Genomic DNA, 14,240 nt, shown 5'->3' on the forward strand with positions numbered 1-14,240 from the left:
CTGAGCCCTAGAAGCCCCTCAAGGACCCCTGGTGGTTGGTAGGATGGGCTGGTTGAGCCAATGTTAAAACGATCTTTATTTATTATTTATTTTTACTTTAAAACTCTATCTTTTAATTCGGTGCCAATACCATTTGTAATGACACCTTTGTAAATTAAGTGATGGCTTTGTTGCTCAACATTAAAGTAATTATTTTCAGATTTGTTGATGTCTTTCTAGTCACACAATTTAATAGTCAGTGTTTCCCATACACTGATCTATTTGTGGCGGTACACCCCAAATAGATTTTGACCACCACAACTGCCACATATTAATTTCAACTATAGTTGACTGCAAACTCCTGCTTTAGGGCTTACAGTATATTATTATCTTGTCTGAATATTATTCCAGCCAATAAGTTAGGAAGTTCCCTTTTGATTTCATTTTACTGTTGTTTTCAAAGCAAATGTTACTTCAGTTGAGTTCTCCCCTGGCAGTGATTTTGGTATATGGATCATTGTATTATTTAAGCAAGCAGAATTCTACCATATACCTGTATGCAGAATATATACTGTATATAGGGAGACAATTATTTTTTCATCATTTTAAAGCCACAGAACAGTAAAGAGGATATTAATGTGATATGTGTAGTTCTTCATAGATCTAGGGCCCTATCGTTGTATGGCGCTATCGTTTGCGCTGCCTTTGTGCTGCGTTTGCGCGCCTCTTATTGCTATCGTCTGCCTCCACCGTCCAGTTTTGTGCTGTGATGACACAGGTGTAGGCGTGGCCCAGGCGTGTCGGTGGGCCTCTAGCCTATCATGTGTCTCGCGCAAGTGTAATTTAGCGCTGTGGGGAAGATACCGTCGGTATGTGGCGAGCGCAAAGAGAGGTTTGGGAGTTGCTCTCAATTTTAACGCCAGGAAATAGCTGGTCTTAGCGCAAACGCAGACGTACGCCTGAGCGCAGACAGTCTCCACATCTCCGTGCAGTGCAGGAAATCCTTGATTGGATCCATTTATGCACAGCATGGATGCCACTCCACTCGCGCCTGCACACACTCTTCTCTCCTCGGAATGCCACGTTGATTTTCAACTATTGCCTACATTGCAGAAAAAACACACCTTGATTTAAAAATGAGAATTCATTCAAGTTTGTCATGGTTTTATTAGGCTACATAATTCCCGACCATACAGGTCTGTGGTGTAACATTACATTACTTTAGGTAGGAGAGGGTAGGAGAAAATAAAAAGCAAATGTTGATCTTTTCCAACCATTATACGTTTAATAGCACCGCAATAGCCCTCTCCACTTCCCTCGTCGGGGGAGAGAGAGAGAGACACCCTCTCCCCATCAAGCAGACAGTGACGGAAGCATGTGTCTTTATGTGCGCCTAAATTGGTGGGATTCGATGTAAATATATTAATAGAAACAAATAGAAAATAGCTGATTAATAAAATGTGTGCTGGTGGAACAAAATTCAACTTCAAATAGAGCAGCATCACTCATCGCCGGCTCTCAGTACGCTGCGCAATTACGCATATACTGTATGCCCGCAGCGGAGATGCAGGAGAAGAGAGCCCGAAAAGGAATAGGCTAAGCATACGTCCATGTTCAAACAAACTGGCATAATCCAGCAGCGAGCACACTCACAGGTGTTTTTAAAGTTTCGGTGCACGGCACAGGAGATACTTAGTAGGAGAAAGAGAGCCAGCACACAAAAATGTCCTTTCGTTGAGTTTATTCAGCAACACCAGGTACAGCACACGGACGTTTCAGCCTAACGGCCTTCTTCAGCGTGTGAACACGCTGAAGAAGGCCGTTAGGCTGAAATGAACACATGAACACATGAACACATTTTCAATTCGATTACAGATTTATGATTTGTGTAGTCTTTGATATCGATAAAAAATGCAAGGAACGTTTCACATAATACCGTGTATAAACATCTGGGGCTCTATCGTTGCAACGGCCTAAAAACTGCACTTAGTGCCAGGCGCAGCGCAGATTAGTGGGTGTGGACCAGCGCACTCGATATTTTGGTGTCGGCGCTACAGGTGGCCTTAAGCATTATAACCACGCCTTTCAATCTGGCTTTAGCACCAAGGAAAAAATAGGGAATGCGCGTGACCATGCCCACTAATAGCTCTGGGCCAAGCCATAAACGCAAATTTAAGGCCAGGGGGAGAATAGAGCCCTTAGTGTGCTAGCTAATCATCCTTTATTGATCTAGATAACCTTTTATAGTTCTTTTTAACAATTGTCTCCAGAGAAGAGTATGGGCTCTATTCTCCCACAGGCCATCGGCGCTATTACGGGCCTTAACCGCAAAAAAACGTGCCTTGCGCCTGTTTCGGCAAGATAGCAATAGGCTTTAGGCTGCCAAATGCGCTTTAGGCCGAATGGGCGTGGCGCAGTCCCAAAGTAGGCGTGTCGGCGCTAAATACCAGCCTAGTAATATCTTGGGAGCTGGCCTACATTTAGCGCTTTGCGCTTTTGAAAAGCAGGCCTATTCTCTGCCTTCACTGCTTCTTCTCTGTCACCCTTCTCTCTCTCTCTCTCTGAGTTCCCAGCATGCATTGTGTTTCTTCATTTCGCTACTAAATAGCCACCAAATGAGCCAAAATAGATATAAAAGGTAGTTCTAAATTAATGTGTAATGGTAACACAGCCTGCCATTGTCAACATTTCAATATTGGACCAAATAAAACCTCGAAATGAAAACACCACCCTATGTGAAACATATATGTCCTCCTGGGCCTATATATATCCCTTGTCGAGTTAACGTGATTTAGAGAAGTAACAGCGGAACGCGCTTCGGAACGCGCTTCTAATGGCATCTGCTATACTGTGATGTCCATCCAAAAACTTGGCCCTATTTCACATTTAGTTTTACAATAAAAACACATTTATGCAATCACTTGACATAATGTAGGGTATATTTATGTGCATCATCCTTCCTGCAGCAGGCGAGAGAAAATGATATCTTTCTGGACAAACTTTCACCAATCTAATAGGCTATATTTTTCTAGCTGATGCATAGAACATTATTTTCACTTTGATCTTGCTATAGTGTAGCGTATTTACATGCTTGCAGTATTGAAACTGCAGTTAGATTGGTTTGAGAAGCATAATAATATGGAATAATAGCCTATAATGCAGACAGATAGGCTGGATGAAGGGAGGGGGGGGGGGGGGGGGGGGGGCAGAGCGTTTGGCTTTCGTCTGGTTTTGCGGGATCACTGGAATTGGAGCTAAAAAGGCAAGCGTGCGATTCGTTTATTGCACTTATCCAATGAGCATGACGGTGCATAATTTTACGCCTAAAAGGCGTGGTTGTAATGCTTTGGGCTGCATCTAGCGCCAGCACGACGATATCAAGTGCGCCTTTCCACGCCCACTGCTTTGATCTGCGCCTGCCGCTCGGCCTAGAAACTGCGCCGATGCAACGATAGGGGCCTATATATCTAGTTCCAAGTACCTGAAGGTTGAGACTATTGGTATCTCTGAGTCAAGATTTAGGTTAGTCAATGATATGAATCATGGAAAGTCACCAGGCTGGGATGGTATTCCACCAGAACTGTATCTAAGGTTTTGAACTAGGCCCTTTTTTTTTACATTGAATGATGCAAACTGATATCCACGAAGGGAGTTTTCATAGAGATGTGAATACAGCAATCATCTCTTTGCTCCACAAGACTGGTAAAGACCCTAGTTTATGTTCATATTGGCGCCCCCTATCTCTTATTAATGGAGATATTAAATGATATGCCAAAGTTTTGGCTCGACGCCTTGAGACCATTTTTCCTGCATTAGTGCATCCTGATCAGACAGGTTTTATCAGACATAGACTGGCATCAGATAACATTAGAAGACTTTTACACATTTTCCGTTCAGCATCTTCTATAGCATCACCATGTGCATGTCAGTTGATGCTGAAAAGGCATTTGATCGCCTTGAATGGCAATACTTATGGCACACTTTACAGAGTATGGGTTTCGAAACAAAGTACATGAATATGTTGAAAACCTTATAGAGTAATCTAACAGCAATGGTCTTAACTGGTAGTCAGTGCTCCCGCCCCTTTGCTATAGCATGAGTACGCACCAAGGATGTCCAGCCTCACTGTTTGCCCTATCACTTGATTGAGCCCTTAGCACAAAAGATATTGCAGAATTGCCAGGAGGTGAGGCAAATAGTGGTGGGGGGTACGAACCATAAGACAGCTCTTTATGCGGATGATTTGTTATTGTTTCTTGATCATGTCCCACTATCACTACCAACTGTTTTCAATATTTTCAGGGACTTCAGGTCAATTTCTGGCTATAAAATTAATTTGAATAAATCTGCCCTATTATCATTCAATACAGCTTTTGTTTTTGGATGGGCACCATGGAAGATAATGTCTACATGGAGTTCAGAGGAAAATAAAACTAGGAAAAATTAAAGGTGGGAGCGAGAGAGGCTGGAAGGCAGAGAGAGAGAGAAGGGGAGGGGGAGAGAGGCCTCTGCATTGGTGACTCATATGTTTTGTGTTTGTGCATGTACATGTATGTGTGGGTGTATTGGGGTTATAGGTGCCAAGCTGCTCAGTGTTTGCTTATATCCACCTCCATCAGAAATTCCAATAATAACTCCATTTTGACACATTCTATTGAGATAACAGCACTCTCTAAATGTTCCTTTCAGGACTGCTCTGTGTTCGAAACAGAAAACAAAATCTTACATGTGGTGAGTTGCCCACTTTATTCCACTTCATCCAATGGAAATGAATTCTCACTCTTAAAGATGCTATTCATCATCATATCTCATCCCTAGTGTAAGACTCTGTCTGGAGTGTGCGACCACATCATCTCTCTGTCCTCGGATCCCATGGTGTCGCAGGCTGCCCATTTGGAGGTGGTGCAGCTAGCCAACATCAAATCCACTGAGGGCTTGGTAAGATCATGTCTAAATGACTACACTGACTTTTTGGGAGTTTGGCCCATTCATGAGAGGATTGGCACCAAGTCACCTCTGTGTCTCCAGTAGATATATGTCCAGTGTGCATGCTAAGGCTTTAGCATACATTATGCTGAGTCATCGTAGGCGATTAGCTTTATCTTAAAAGTGAGAAAATGTAAATTCATATTTGAAAAAAGAAGGCACTTCCAGTGGCAGAAGATCTCTCCTCCTACAAGCTTATGAGCATAACTTATTGAACTTATTGATTGAACTTATGATGAAGACTGAGATTTAGTTTTCAAGAGTTATGAATCTACAGGCCATAGAATGAAAACCAATATGAATTTGAATTATTATTTTATATTTCCATACTTGGGATAACCTACAATTACTAAACATACTGTGTTAGCATGCACACTGGACAAATGTAGGCTACTTGAGACACAGATCATTTTAGTGCCAATCCTGTCATCACATATTGGGTAAGATCGGTTACCAATGGGCCAAACTCCAGAATTTCTCTGTCCCCCTTTAATTAATTCATTTTTAAGACTTTTGACACATATTTGGCTTCAGTGTGGGTCATATTATGTGCAAATTATCTTGTAGTATGCTGGTTTATTTTATACCACTCCTAAAAATGACAGCACAAAGCTTTGACAGCTGCCACCATCACATAACTACCGTATGTCTACTGAACATCAAACAACATAGACTTGTCCCTTTTGGCACCTTGAAATCAGCAGAACATGTACAAAAAGGAATTCTTAAACTCTTCACACATTATGGCTGAAAATACCATAAAATTAAAACTGACAGTTGGCACTTAAACCTCAGTCTATGCGTCATTTCACATCCAAAGAAGAATATCGAGCGAAAACATTAAAACTGAGTGCTGCGGTCTTGTAACGCTAAAGATATTTTCAATGTAACAAGTGATTATCTTTATACTTATTTTTGAGATACAATGACTATGTTTAATACCAGAGAAGGCACTTTACCTGTCACTGTATAACTATCCGCTTCCATCTTAGCACTGACCCACACTCAGTATGAGTGTCCTGCTTGGGGCAGTAAAGACCCCCACCCCCACCCAAATGCTTGGGCATGGAAGTTCTCTCATCCGTTCAATAAAACCTGTACACAACACTGGGCCAAGCGGCCTAAAAATAAACCTCTTACACTCATCTTGGACTGGAGACTGTCATGCTGTTTATACGCGTGTGTGCGGACTGTGTGCTGGCACGTCTGTGTGTGTGTGTGTGTGTCTTTTATTTGCTATGCACTTTAGACCTCTAATCCTCTATTATGGCCTGCATTATTACTATTATTATTACTATTAATGCAAGCTTTGTGTTTTATGTTCTCTATCGACAGACTTGGGTCAGACATTATTGGCAAATAATTCTCTCTGTTTGTTTCAGTCTGCTTGGATGAGCATTAGGGGGGGGTTCACCACATTCACCGTGGCAATTCAGATTGTGTTAGGTAATTGTCAAACACAGGAAAGTATACCAAATTGATTTTAAAAAGTTCCCTGTAATTATCTCAACATTTTGTATTGTCTGATAAAGCAAATCCTAGCTCAGTTGTAAAAGAGTGACACACACCTGCAAGTCTTTCACATGGTGCTGGACAATAATGAAGATCAATCCATATAAGATGCTACACATCTTGGAGAAGAAATGCTGAGATGCAAAAATGTTGTTGTTTGGCCTTGGTCTCTTGTGCGGTGCTGAAGCCAGATGCAGTGTGTTTAATGAGCCTTGTGTTTGTGTCTGTGTTTGCATTTGAGTGTGCATTAAAATGTCAATGTGACTTTGTATTCCTACTGTCTTTCTACAGGGCATGTATATCAAATCAACATATGATGGTTTGCATGTAATCACTGGGACTACAGAGGGAGTAAGTACTCGACTTTTCTAGAGCGCTCTGTCAGAACTAGCGGATATTTGGCACACTGATCATCCACTGTTGGTTGTATCACAGTCAATGTAGGAAATTTTAAAAAATATTTTGGGGGAAACTTTTTTCCCCCATTGTCTAGAAAATCGGGGCATTTACAAAATGTTGAGGGCACTTAAAAAAATAAGTAATTAATGCATTAGTTGCTAAAGTGTAATGTGAACAACAGCGTTGTTTGTGTGTTTTTCGTCGTCTTCTTCTGGCAACCATCTTGCAGGTGCTGAGTGTGTGTTAGATGGAAATGGAAAGTAAATTAATTGAATGAAATTTAAATTATGAAATCTTGGGGGCAATTTTTGACCCTCGATCAGGGTTTTTAGGGGTATTCTAAGATTTCTTGGGGCATTTTAATTTCATTTATTTATGTAAAGTAGGGACAGGGCCCAGTTGCACAAAGCACCTTAGGTTAAGATTTCCCTTAGAGTCAGAGTTGATGGGCTCTATTCTCCCACAGGCCATCGGCGCTATTACGGGCCTTAACCGCAAAAAAACGTGCCTTGCGCCTGTTTCGGCAAGATAGCAATAGGCTTTAGGCTGCCAAATGCGCTTTAGGCCGAATGGGCGTGGCGCAGTCCCAAAGTGGGCGTGTCGGCGCTAAATACCAGCCTAGTGATATCTTGGGAGCTGGCCTACATTTAGCGCTTTGCGCTTTTGAAAAGCAGGCCTATTCTTTGCCTTCACTGCTTCTTCTCTGTCACCCTTCTCTCTCTCTCTCTCTGAGTTCCCAGCATGCATTGTGTTTCTTCATTTCGCTACTAAATAGCCACCAAATGAGCCAAAATAGATATAAAAGGTAGTTCTAAATTAATGTGTAATGGTAACACAGCCTGCCATTGTCAACATTTCAATATTGGACCAAATAAAAAATCGAAATGAAAACACCACCCTATGTGAAACATATATGTCCTCCTGGGCATATATATACCCCTTGTCGAGTTAACGTGATTTAGAGAAGTAACAGCGGAACGCGCTTCGGAACGCGCTTCTAATGGCATCTGCTATACTGTGATGTCCCTCCAATAACTTGGCCCTATTTCACATTTAGTTTTACAATAAAAACACATTTATGCAATGACTTGACATAATGTAGGGTATATTTATGTGCATCATCCTTCCTGCAGCAGGCGAGAGAAAATTATATCTTTCTGGACAAACTTTCACCAATCTAATAGGCTATATTTTTCTAGCTGATGCATAGAACATTATTTTCACTTTGATCTTGCTATAGTGTAGCGTATTTACATGCTTGCAGTATTGAAACTGCAGTTAGATTGGTTTGAGAAGCATAATAATAAGGAATAATAGCCTATAATGCAGACAGACAGGCTGGATGAAGGGAGGGGGGGGGGGGCAGAGCGTTTGGCTTTCGTCTGGTTTTGCGGGATCACTGGAATTGGAGCTAAAAAGGCAAGCGTGCGATTCGTTTATTGCACTTATCCAATGAGCATGACGGTGCATAATTTTACGCCTAAAAGGCGTGGTTGTAATGCTTTGGGCTGCATCTAGCGCCAGCACGGCGATATCAAGTGCGCCTTTCCACGCCCACTGCTTTGATCTGCGCCTGCCGCTCGGCCTAGAAACTGCGCCGATGCAACGATAGGGGCCTAGGTGTCCATAAAATAGAATCGGCTGCACAAAACACCCTTAAATCTTCTCCATAAGGTTAAACATTTTAAGGAAAACATAAGCACAAGATTTAAGGGTGTTTTGTGCAGCTGATTCTATTTTATGGACACCTTAACTGAACTCTGACTCTAAGGGAAATCTTAACCTATAGGTGCTTTGTGCAACTGGGCCCAGATACATATAACATATAATATTTGTCAACATCTGATATGTACCACAGTATTTGTAGCCGTGGCTAGTTTGCAATGCCTGTCCCTAGATGTTATTAAAAGCACCTGTTAAATGCAAAGTACAGTAAAATGCAGTAAAATATACAGTAAACATAAACAAGGATATCATAAAATCAGTCAGTCAATCAACCAATCAATCATGGAGCAACACAAACAATCATACATAAAGGATATAAACATGTATATTGTAATTTTCTTCCCTTGCCCCTGGCTAAATTCCTACACTCACAGTAAATCTCTATCATGACAATGAACAGAAGCAGCAGCGGCTATAGTGTGTTTATGACTCTGCCTCTGTCTGTCCATCAGTCCCTGGCTGACCGCTGTAAGAAAATCCATGCTGGCGATGAAGTCATCCAGGTCAATCATCAGACAGTGGTGAGGCTCTCTGCTTAACTCATATTTGCCCTTTGGCTTGATTTGTTTTGTTTTTGTTTTTATCACCATCCCCCCTCCCATTTTCTCCCCAATTGTACTTGGTCAATTCCCCCTGCTGTCCCGGTCGTTGCTCCACCCCCTCTGCTGATCTGGGGAGAGCCATAGACTAGCACATGCTTCCTCCGATACATGCAAAGTCGCCAGCCACTTCTTTTCACCTGACAGGGAGGAGTTTCACTGGCAGGACGTAGCACGTGGGAGGATCACACTATTCCCCCAGTTCACTCCCCACCGAACAGGCGCCCCGACCACCCAGAGGAGGCGCTAGTGTAGCGACCAGGACTCATACCCCACCGGCTTCCCACCCGCAGACATGGCCAATTGTGTCTGTAGGAACGTCTGACCAAGCCGGAAGTACCGCTGCCGGGAATTGAACCTGGGTCTCCGTGGTGGTAGGCGAGTACTTTTATCTCTACAGAGTCTACACCAGTGTTGGGCAAGTTACTTTAAATTAGTAACTTAGTTACAGTTACTAGTTACTGCTCTGAAAAGTAACTTAGTTACTTTAAGTTACTCATTATTTATCAGGTAACTAGTTACTAGGAAGTAACTTTTGAGTAACTTTTTTTAAACTCTCAATTCTCTTATTAATGCACACACATTATTTTGGGGTTGCTGTAGCACAGTGTGGGACAAGACAACTGTCAAATTTGACCATTGTACCATTACGTCATTTGGCAGACGCTTTTATCCAAAGCGACTTACAATAACACATTTTTGTCAGCAATAGGGCAATCAACTATGTAACACAGTCTGTGACAACTACAACTTCTGAAGGAACAGTGGTACAAGTTTAGTTTAGGTTAGGTTAGTTTTTTTGTTTTTTGTTTTTTAAGAGAAAGAAGTTAGTTCAAGAAGGGCCCAGATGGAGCCTGAAAAGGTGTACCCATTATCACTACGACGAAAAGTAATGGAACAAGAAAACACAACATTTAGGCATTGAGGCATATTTATTGTTGCCTTCAAAAAGTAGCCAGTACACTTTTGGCAGTGTATAATTAACAACTCAGTAGTATCAGTAGTAGTCTATAATATCCTGGCTGAACAACATAAACACTGTGGTTACTGTGGTTGTAACAGCGGAGTGACAGTGACCAGCAGAGCCCAGCGCTGCAGATAGGGACAGAGCAGAGCCCCAAAGCAGCCGCTCGTCGCGGCTGCCTTTAATAGCAGTTCGTCTCCAAAAGGCAGCAGACTTGCAGGCATTTTTTTTTCCATTTCATGACCAAACAACGTGAACACCCTCCAACGCGAGGGGAATCTGTGAGTGAGAGACGAGTGCTTGCCTGGTGCAGGGTAACCTCGCGTCACCAGGCTCTTCTCGGCGAGAAAGAGCCTGGCCTCCCTTTACAAGTGATTTTGTCACCCTGCCTGTGGCCTACAGCCCGCCCTAGACAGGAAGCAACAGCGGAAATAGCTCGTTAACTTGACAATCAGACACAACGAATAAGAAAATAAAACGGCAAACAACAAAACAAAAGATGGACGTACCGAACAAAGTTTTTGAAGAAGTTCTTGTAGAAACATCGCGGATTCACAATATCACATATTTTAAGCCAATACAGAAGCTTTACTTTTCAAACAAATGGCCAGTTGATGGAATAGTTATAACGCTAGTTGTCTGTACGCTGTTATCGATAATGGAGGATCAAGTACAACAGTTGAAGCATCTCTGCTGCCTGTGCTGGGAACAGGGCCGGCGCCAGGATGAAATGGAGCTGAGCATTGCATAATGTGAAATGTGGGACCTGTCTGGAGCACACTGAACATATATGTCTATGAAAAGTCATAGAATAAACAATTGCTGCAAAAATCAACAAAAACTAAACAAAATAATAGCCAGTCAGTGCCAGGTTCATTAAATTAAAGAAATAAAGTGATCAGATGAGTTGTCTCCGTCTTTCTGCTCATGGCATGCTGTGTGCTTGGGTGCAGCTGATTTCTCTGTGTGTGTGTGTGTGTGTGTGTGTGTGTGTGTGTGTGTGTGTGTGTGTGTGTGTGTGTGTGTGTGTGTGTGTGTTTTAATCACGTCATGATCACTACAACATGCTGTGAGGTTCAAATTTAATAAATAGCTACAGTACATCTCTGACACCTTGTGACAACCAAAGCACAGCAAATAGCGCTTCCCTGCCAATTCTGAAACAACAGAGCTATGTTTATAGGGGGTAGCCTACATTAACTTAAACTGATCAAATTTGATGAAGACTGCAGAAACAGCAGCCGAAACATGTCAGGTACAAACATTGCCTAACTGGCCTTTATAGATGAACTATTCTAAAAAAAAAAAAAAAAAGTGAGGGGGCAGAAAATTGAACTGAGGGTGCAAAGCCCCCTGGCGCCCCCTCGTGGCACCGGGCCCGGCTGGGAAAGACATGGACATTGATCATATTATTTCACATAGCGAGTACTCCATTGTCTGTGGCTCTCCAGAAACCTTCCTCGGCAGTGACTAGAAATGTGCTAACGCTACTATACAACTTGTGTTGTTGTTCTTTTCAGGCTCTAGCTAATGTAACCTCGCCGCGTCAAGCTAACGGCAACAAAGACGTTTTTGGCGCACTTATTTCCCGTGTTGTTTCCTGTTTCCTTGGTTTACGCCCCCATGACACAAAGCGGAGTAAAAGGTGCCCAGACTAGGTGCAGGGTGACAGACAGCCTGGGAGTGGAGCGAGGAGGAGAGGGCTCCATGCTGCTGACTCGCCGAGCTGCCCGAGCGGTGTGAAGTGAACACCGCTACCGTACACAACACAGCTTGCGCAAAATGACCCGTTTCACTATCAGAATTTGGTCCAGTAACATTAGAAAGTATAGAAGTGCCGCATGATTACTTCCTCATCAGACCGCCGCCAGACTCCAGGCATTTTCCTCTCTACCCTCGCTGCTGTAGGTCCCGCACAGAATCGTTTTACCTGGAAATACTCAGTGATTAAGGGGCTCATGTGCAAATGCAGTTTGACTTAAAAAAAGTGAAGTAACGAGTAACAAGCCTGTTTAAATCGCAATAACTATAACTGCGTTACTGATTTTGACAAAGTAATTAGTTACAACACTCCGAAAAAGTAACGTAGTTACTATAACGCGTTACTTAGTACTTAGTAAGCGTTAGTCCCAACACTGGTCTACACTACTCGGATGTCCCGCCCTTTGGCTTAGTGAGTGTGTGTGTGTGTGTAATTGTGCAATACAATTGTTTTTAAATTTGGCGGGTTTGTTGAGCAAACACTGCTTCACATTGATTCAGTTCATTCAGACACATTCACACCTGGGAGCTGCCCCAGTACAAACACAGTCTGTCTACTGTCCAGTGAGTATAGTGCCACTGGGCCTGTTTTGGGTTATGTGTCCTTGACAATCATTTTTGAGGAAGTGGATGTACTAGTTTGTTGACTTTTCCAGCCCAGATGTTCCCAGATTGTCAATTCAAATCATCAAACATGCCCTAATTTCTGTAACCTTTAACCCAACGCTGTCCCCAGTGCAGTACATTTCTGCTCATATAGAGTGGATCGTCACAAGCAGTTAGGTGGAAAGAGATATTTGAAAGAAGGAATCATATTGTAACTGTAGGAAATCCTTTTGGTTCAACTCCTGTATTTGGCTCAATAACTAGGTAGTAACGAAGTTGTCCAAGTTGGGAGACAGATCTGTAGGCCACATTCCAATCAAGCAGTGGACACCTACATGTACCTTCTTAAGGTCCTTAGCAGGGTGTGAACATGTTTTTTCACCATATGCAGTGTGTATGGTGTCTGTGAGTAGGGGACACATGTGGCTGCAGTGTACATGACACATACAAACTGCCTGTGGCTGCAGTGTACATGACACATACAAACTGCCTGTGGCTGCAGTGTACATGGCATGCTAACTTCAGAGGTGGTGAAGACAAAAAGACAAAATGACTTTGATGCACAATTTAAATATAGCACCATTCCTCCAAAATAATAGCTACTTGCATGCCATGCACAACAGAAAGAGGTACGATGATGACATTGCTGAAGTCAAGTTCACTTTAGTCAGACAAATTGAATATGAACATCTTTATAGAGACTAAATGTAAATACTGATATCATTTTGTCGCTAAGTCTCTGTTTCGTGCTTCCTGTGAAGCCTAATTTAAAGCCAGCCAAAAGCGAGAGCAGGGATACAGCTGGCCCATGGGCAAAGATAGATCAAACGGACGGAGCTCACAGATTTGTGGCCCAATAGACCCTTCTCACGGGGGCCATTTTGTGTCGAAAAGGCAGGGTTAACACAGGTGCAAGCAAAACACTAATGAGGGTTTCAAACATCCATGATTGGCATGTGGAAACCCTCATTAGTGTTTTGCTCGCACCTGTGTTTATTCTGCCTTTTCGACACAAAACGGCCCCCGTGAAAAGGGTCTATTGGTGCTGGCAATGTTCGAGCTCAGCTGACACGTCAGCTGATCGAGAGCTGCAGCGCCACTCAAGTTGTCTGCCTGAATTAGCTTCACAGACTTTGCTTCGTTTATACAAAAATACTAACAATTAATTCAATTCAGTACGGCTCATACTTAAGAACAGATTGATGGTGGCACCGCTAGTGTCGGGAAACAGAGGAAAACTCAGGGGGCCCCAGGCTAGAAGGCCTCCTCAGAAAAATGAGGTGGTACTGTACTAAGTTAGAAGCATCGGGATGGGGGGGGGGCTTTGGGGGGTCAGCATCACATCCTGTCAGGAAGCTCAGAATTCCTTGCAGCAGCAGCAGCAGCAGATATCGTGGGAACAGACCCGTACTGCATGGAAAGAAAGACGCTCCTGGCCTGAAAAGAAGAGGTGCTTGATTGAAATAGATCAGGGACCTGATCTATAATTCTTCAAAAGGCAGTTGGGTGAAGTCCAGCAGTAGGATACAGACAAAATCCCTACCCACCCCTCGAATCCCGACATTCTACGATCTTCCTATCCCTAGCTATGGTCCCTTTTACTTAGCCCCGCCCCCTTCCTTGATGGAACGGACGTGAAGTCACAGTGACCTTGAACTTGACCTTTGACCACCAAAATTTAATCACTTCATCCTTGAGTCCAAGTGGAT

General features: G+C 42.9%; 1 protein-coding gene across 1 annotated transcript in view; it reads left to right on the top strand.

The window, feature by feature from the left end:
- Window positions 1-14,240, top strand: part of LOC310786261 (connector enhancer of kinase suppressor of ras 2-like) — a gene marked incomplete at both ends in the record, with an annotated part of 73,717 nt that overhangs the window by 19,381 nt on the left and 40,096 nt on the right. Inside the window, 4 exons of the mRNA XM_083647420.1 lie at window positions 4,669-4,710; window positions 4,798-4,917; window positions 6,769-6,828; window positions 9,054-9,122. Of these exons, the coding sequence (XP_083503546.1) occupies window positions 4,669-4,710; window positions 4,798-4,917; window positions 6,769-6,828; window positions 9,054-9,122 (291 nt within the window). The remainder of the gene's footprint in view (window positions 1-4,668; window positions 4,711-4,797; window positions 4,918-6,768; window positions 6,829-9,053; window positions 9,123-14,240) is intronic.

Source organism: Poromitra crassiceps (assembly GCF_964638095.1).
Source record: "Poromitra crassiceps genome assembly, chromosome: 1".
NCBI classification, from domain to species: domain Eukaryota; kingdom Metazoa; phylum Chordata; class Actinopteri; order Beryciformes; family Melamphaidae; genus Poromitra; species Poromitra crassiceps.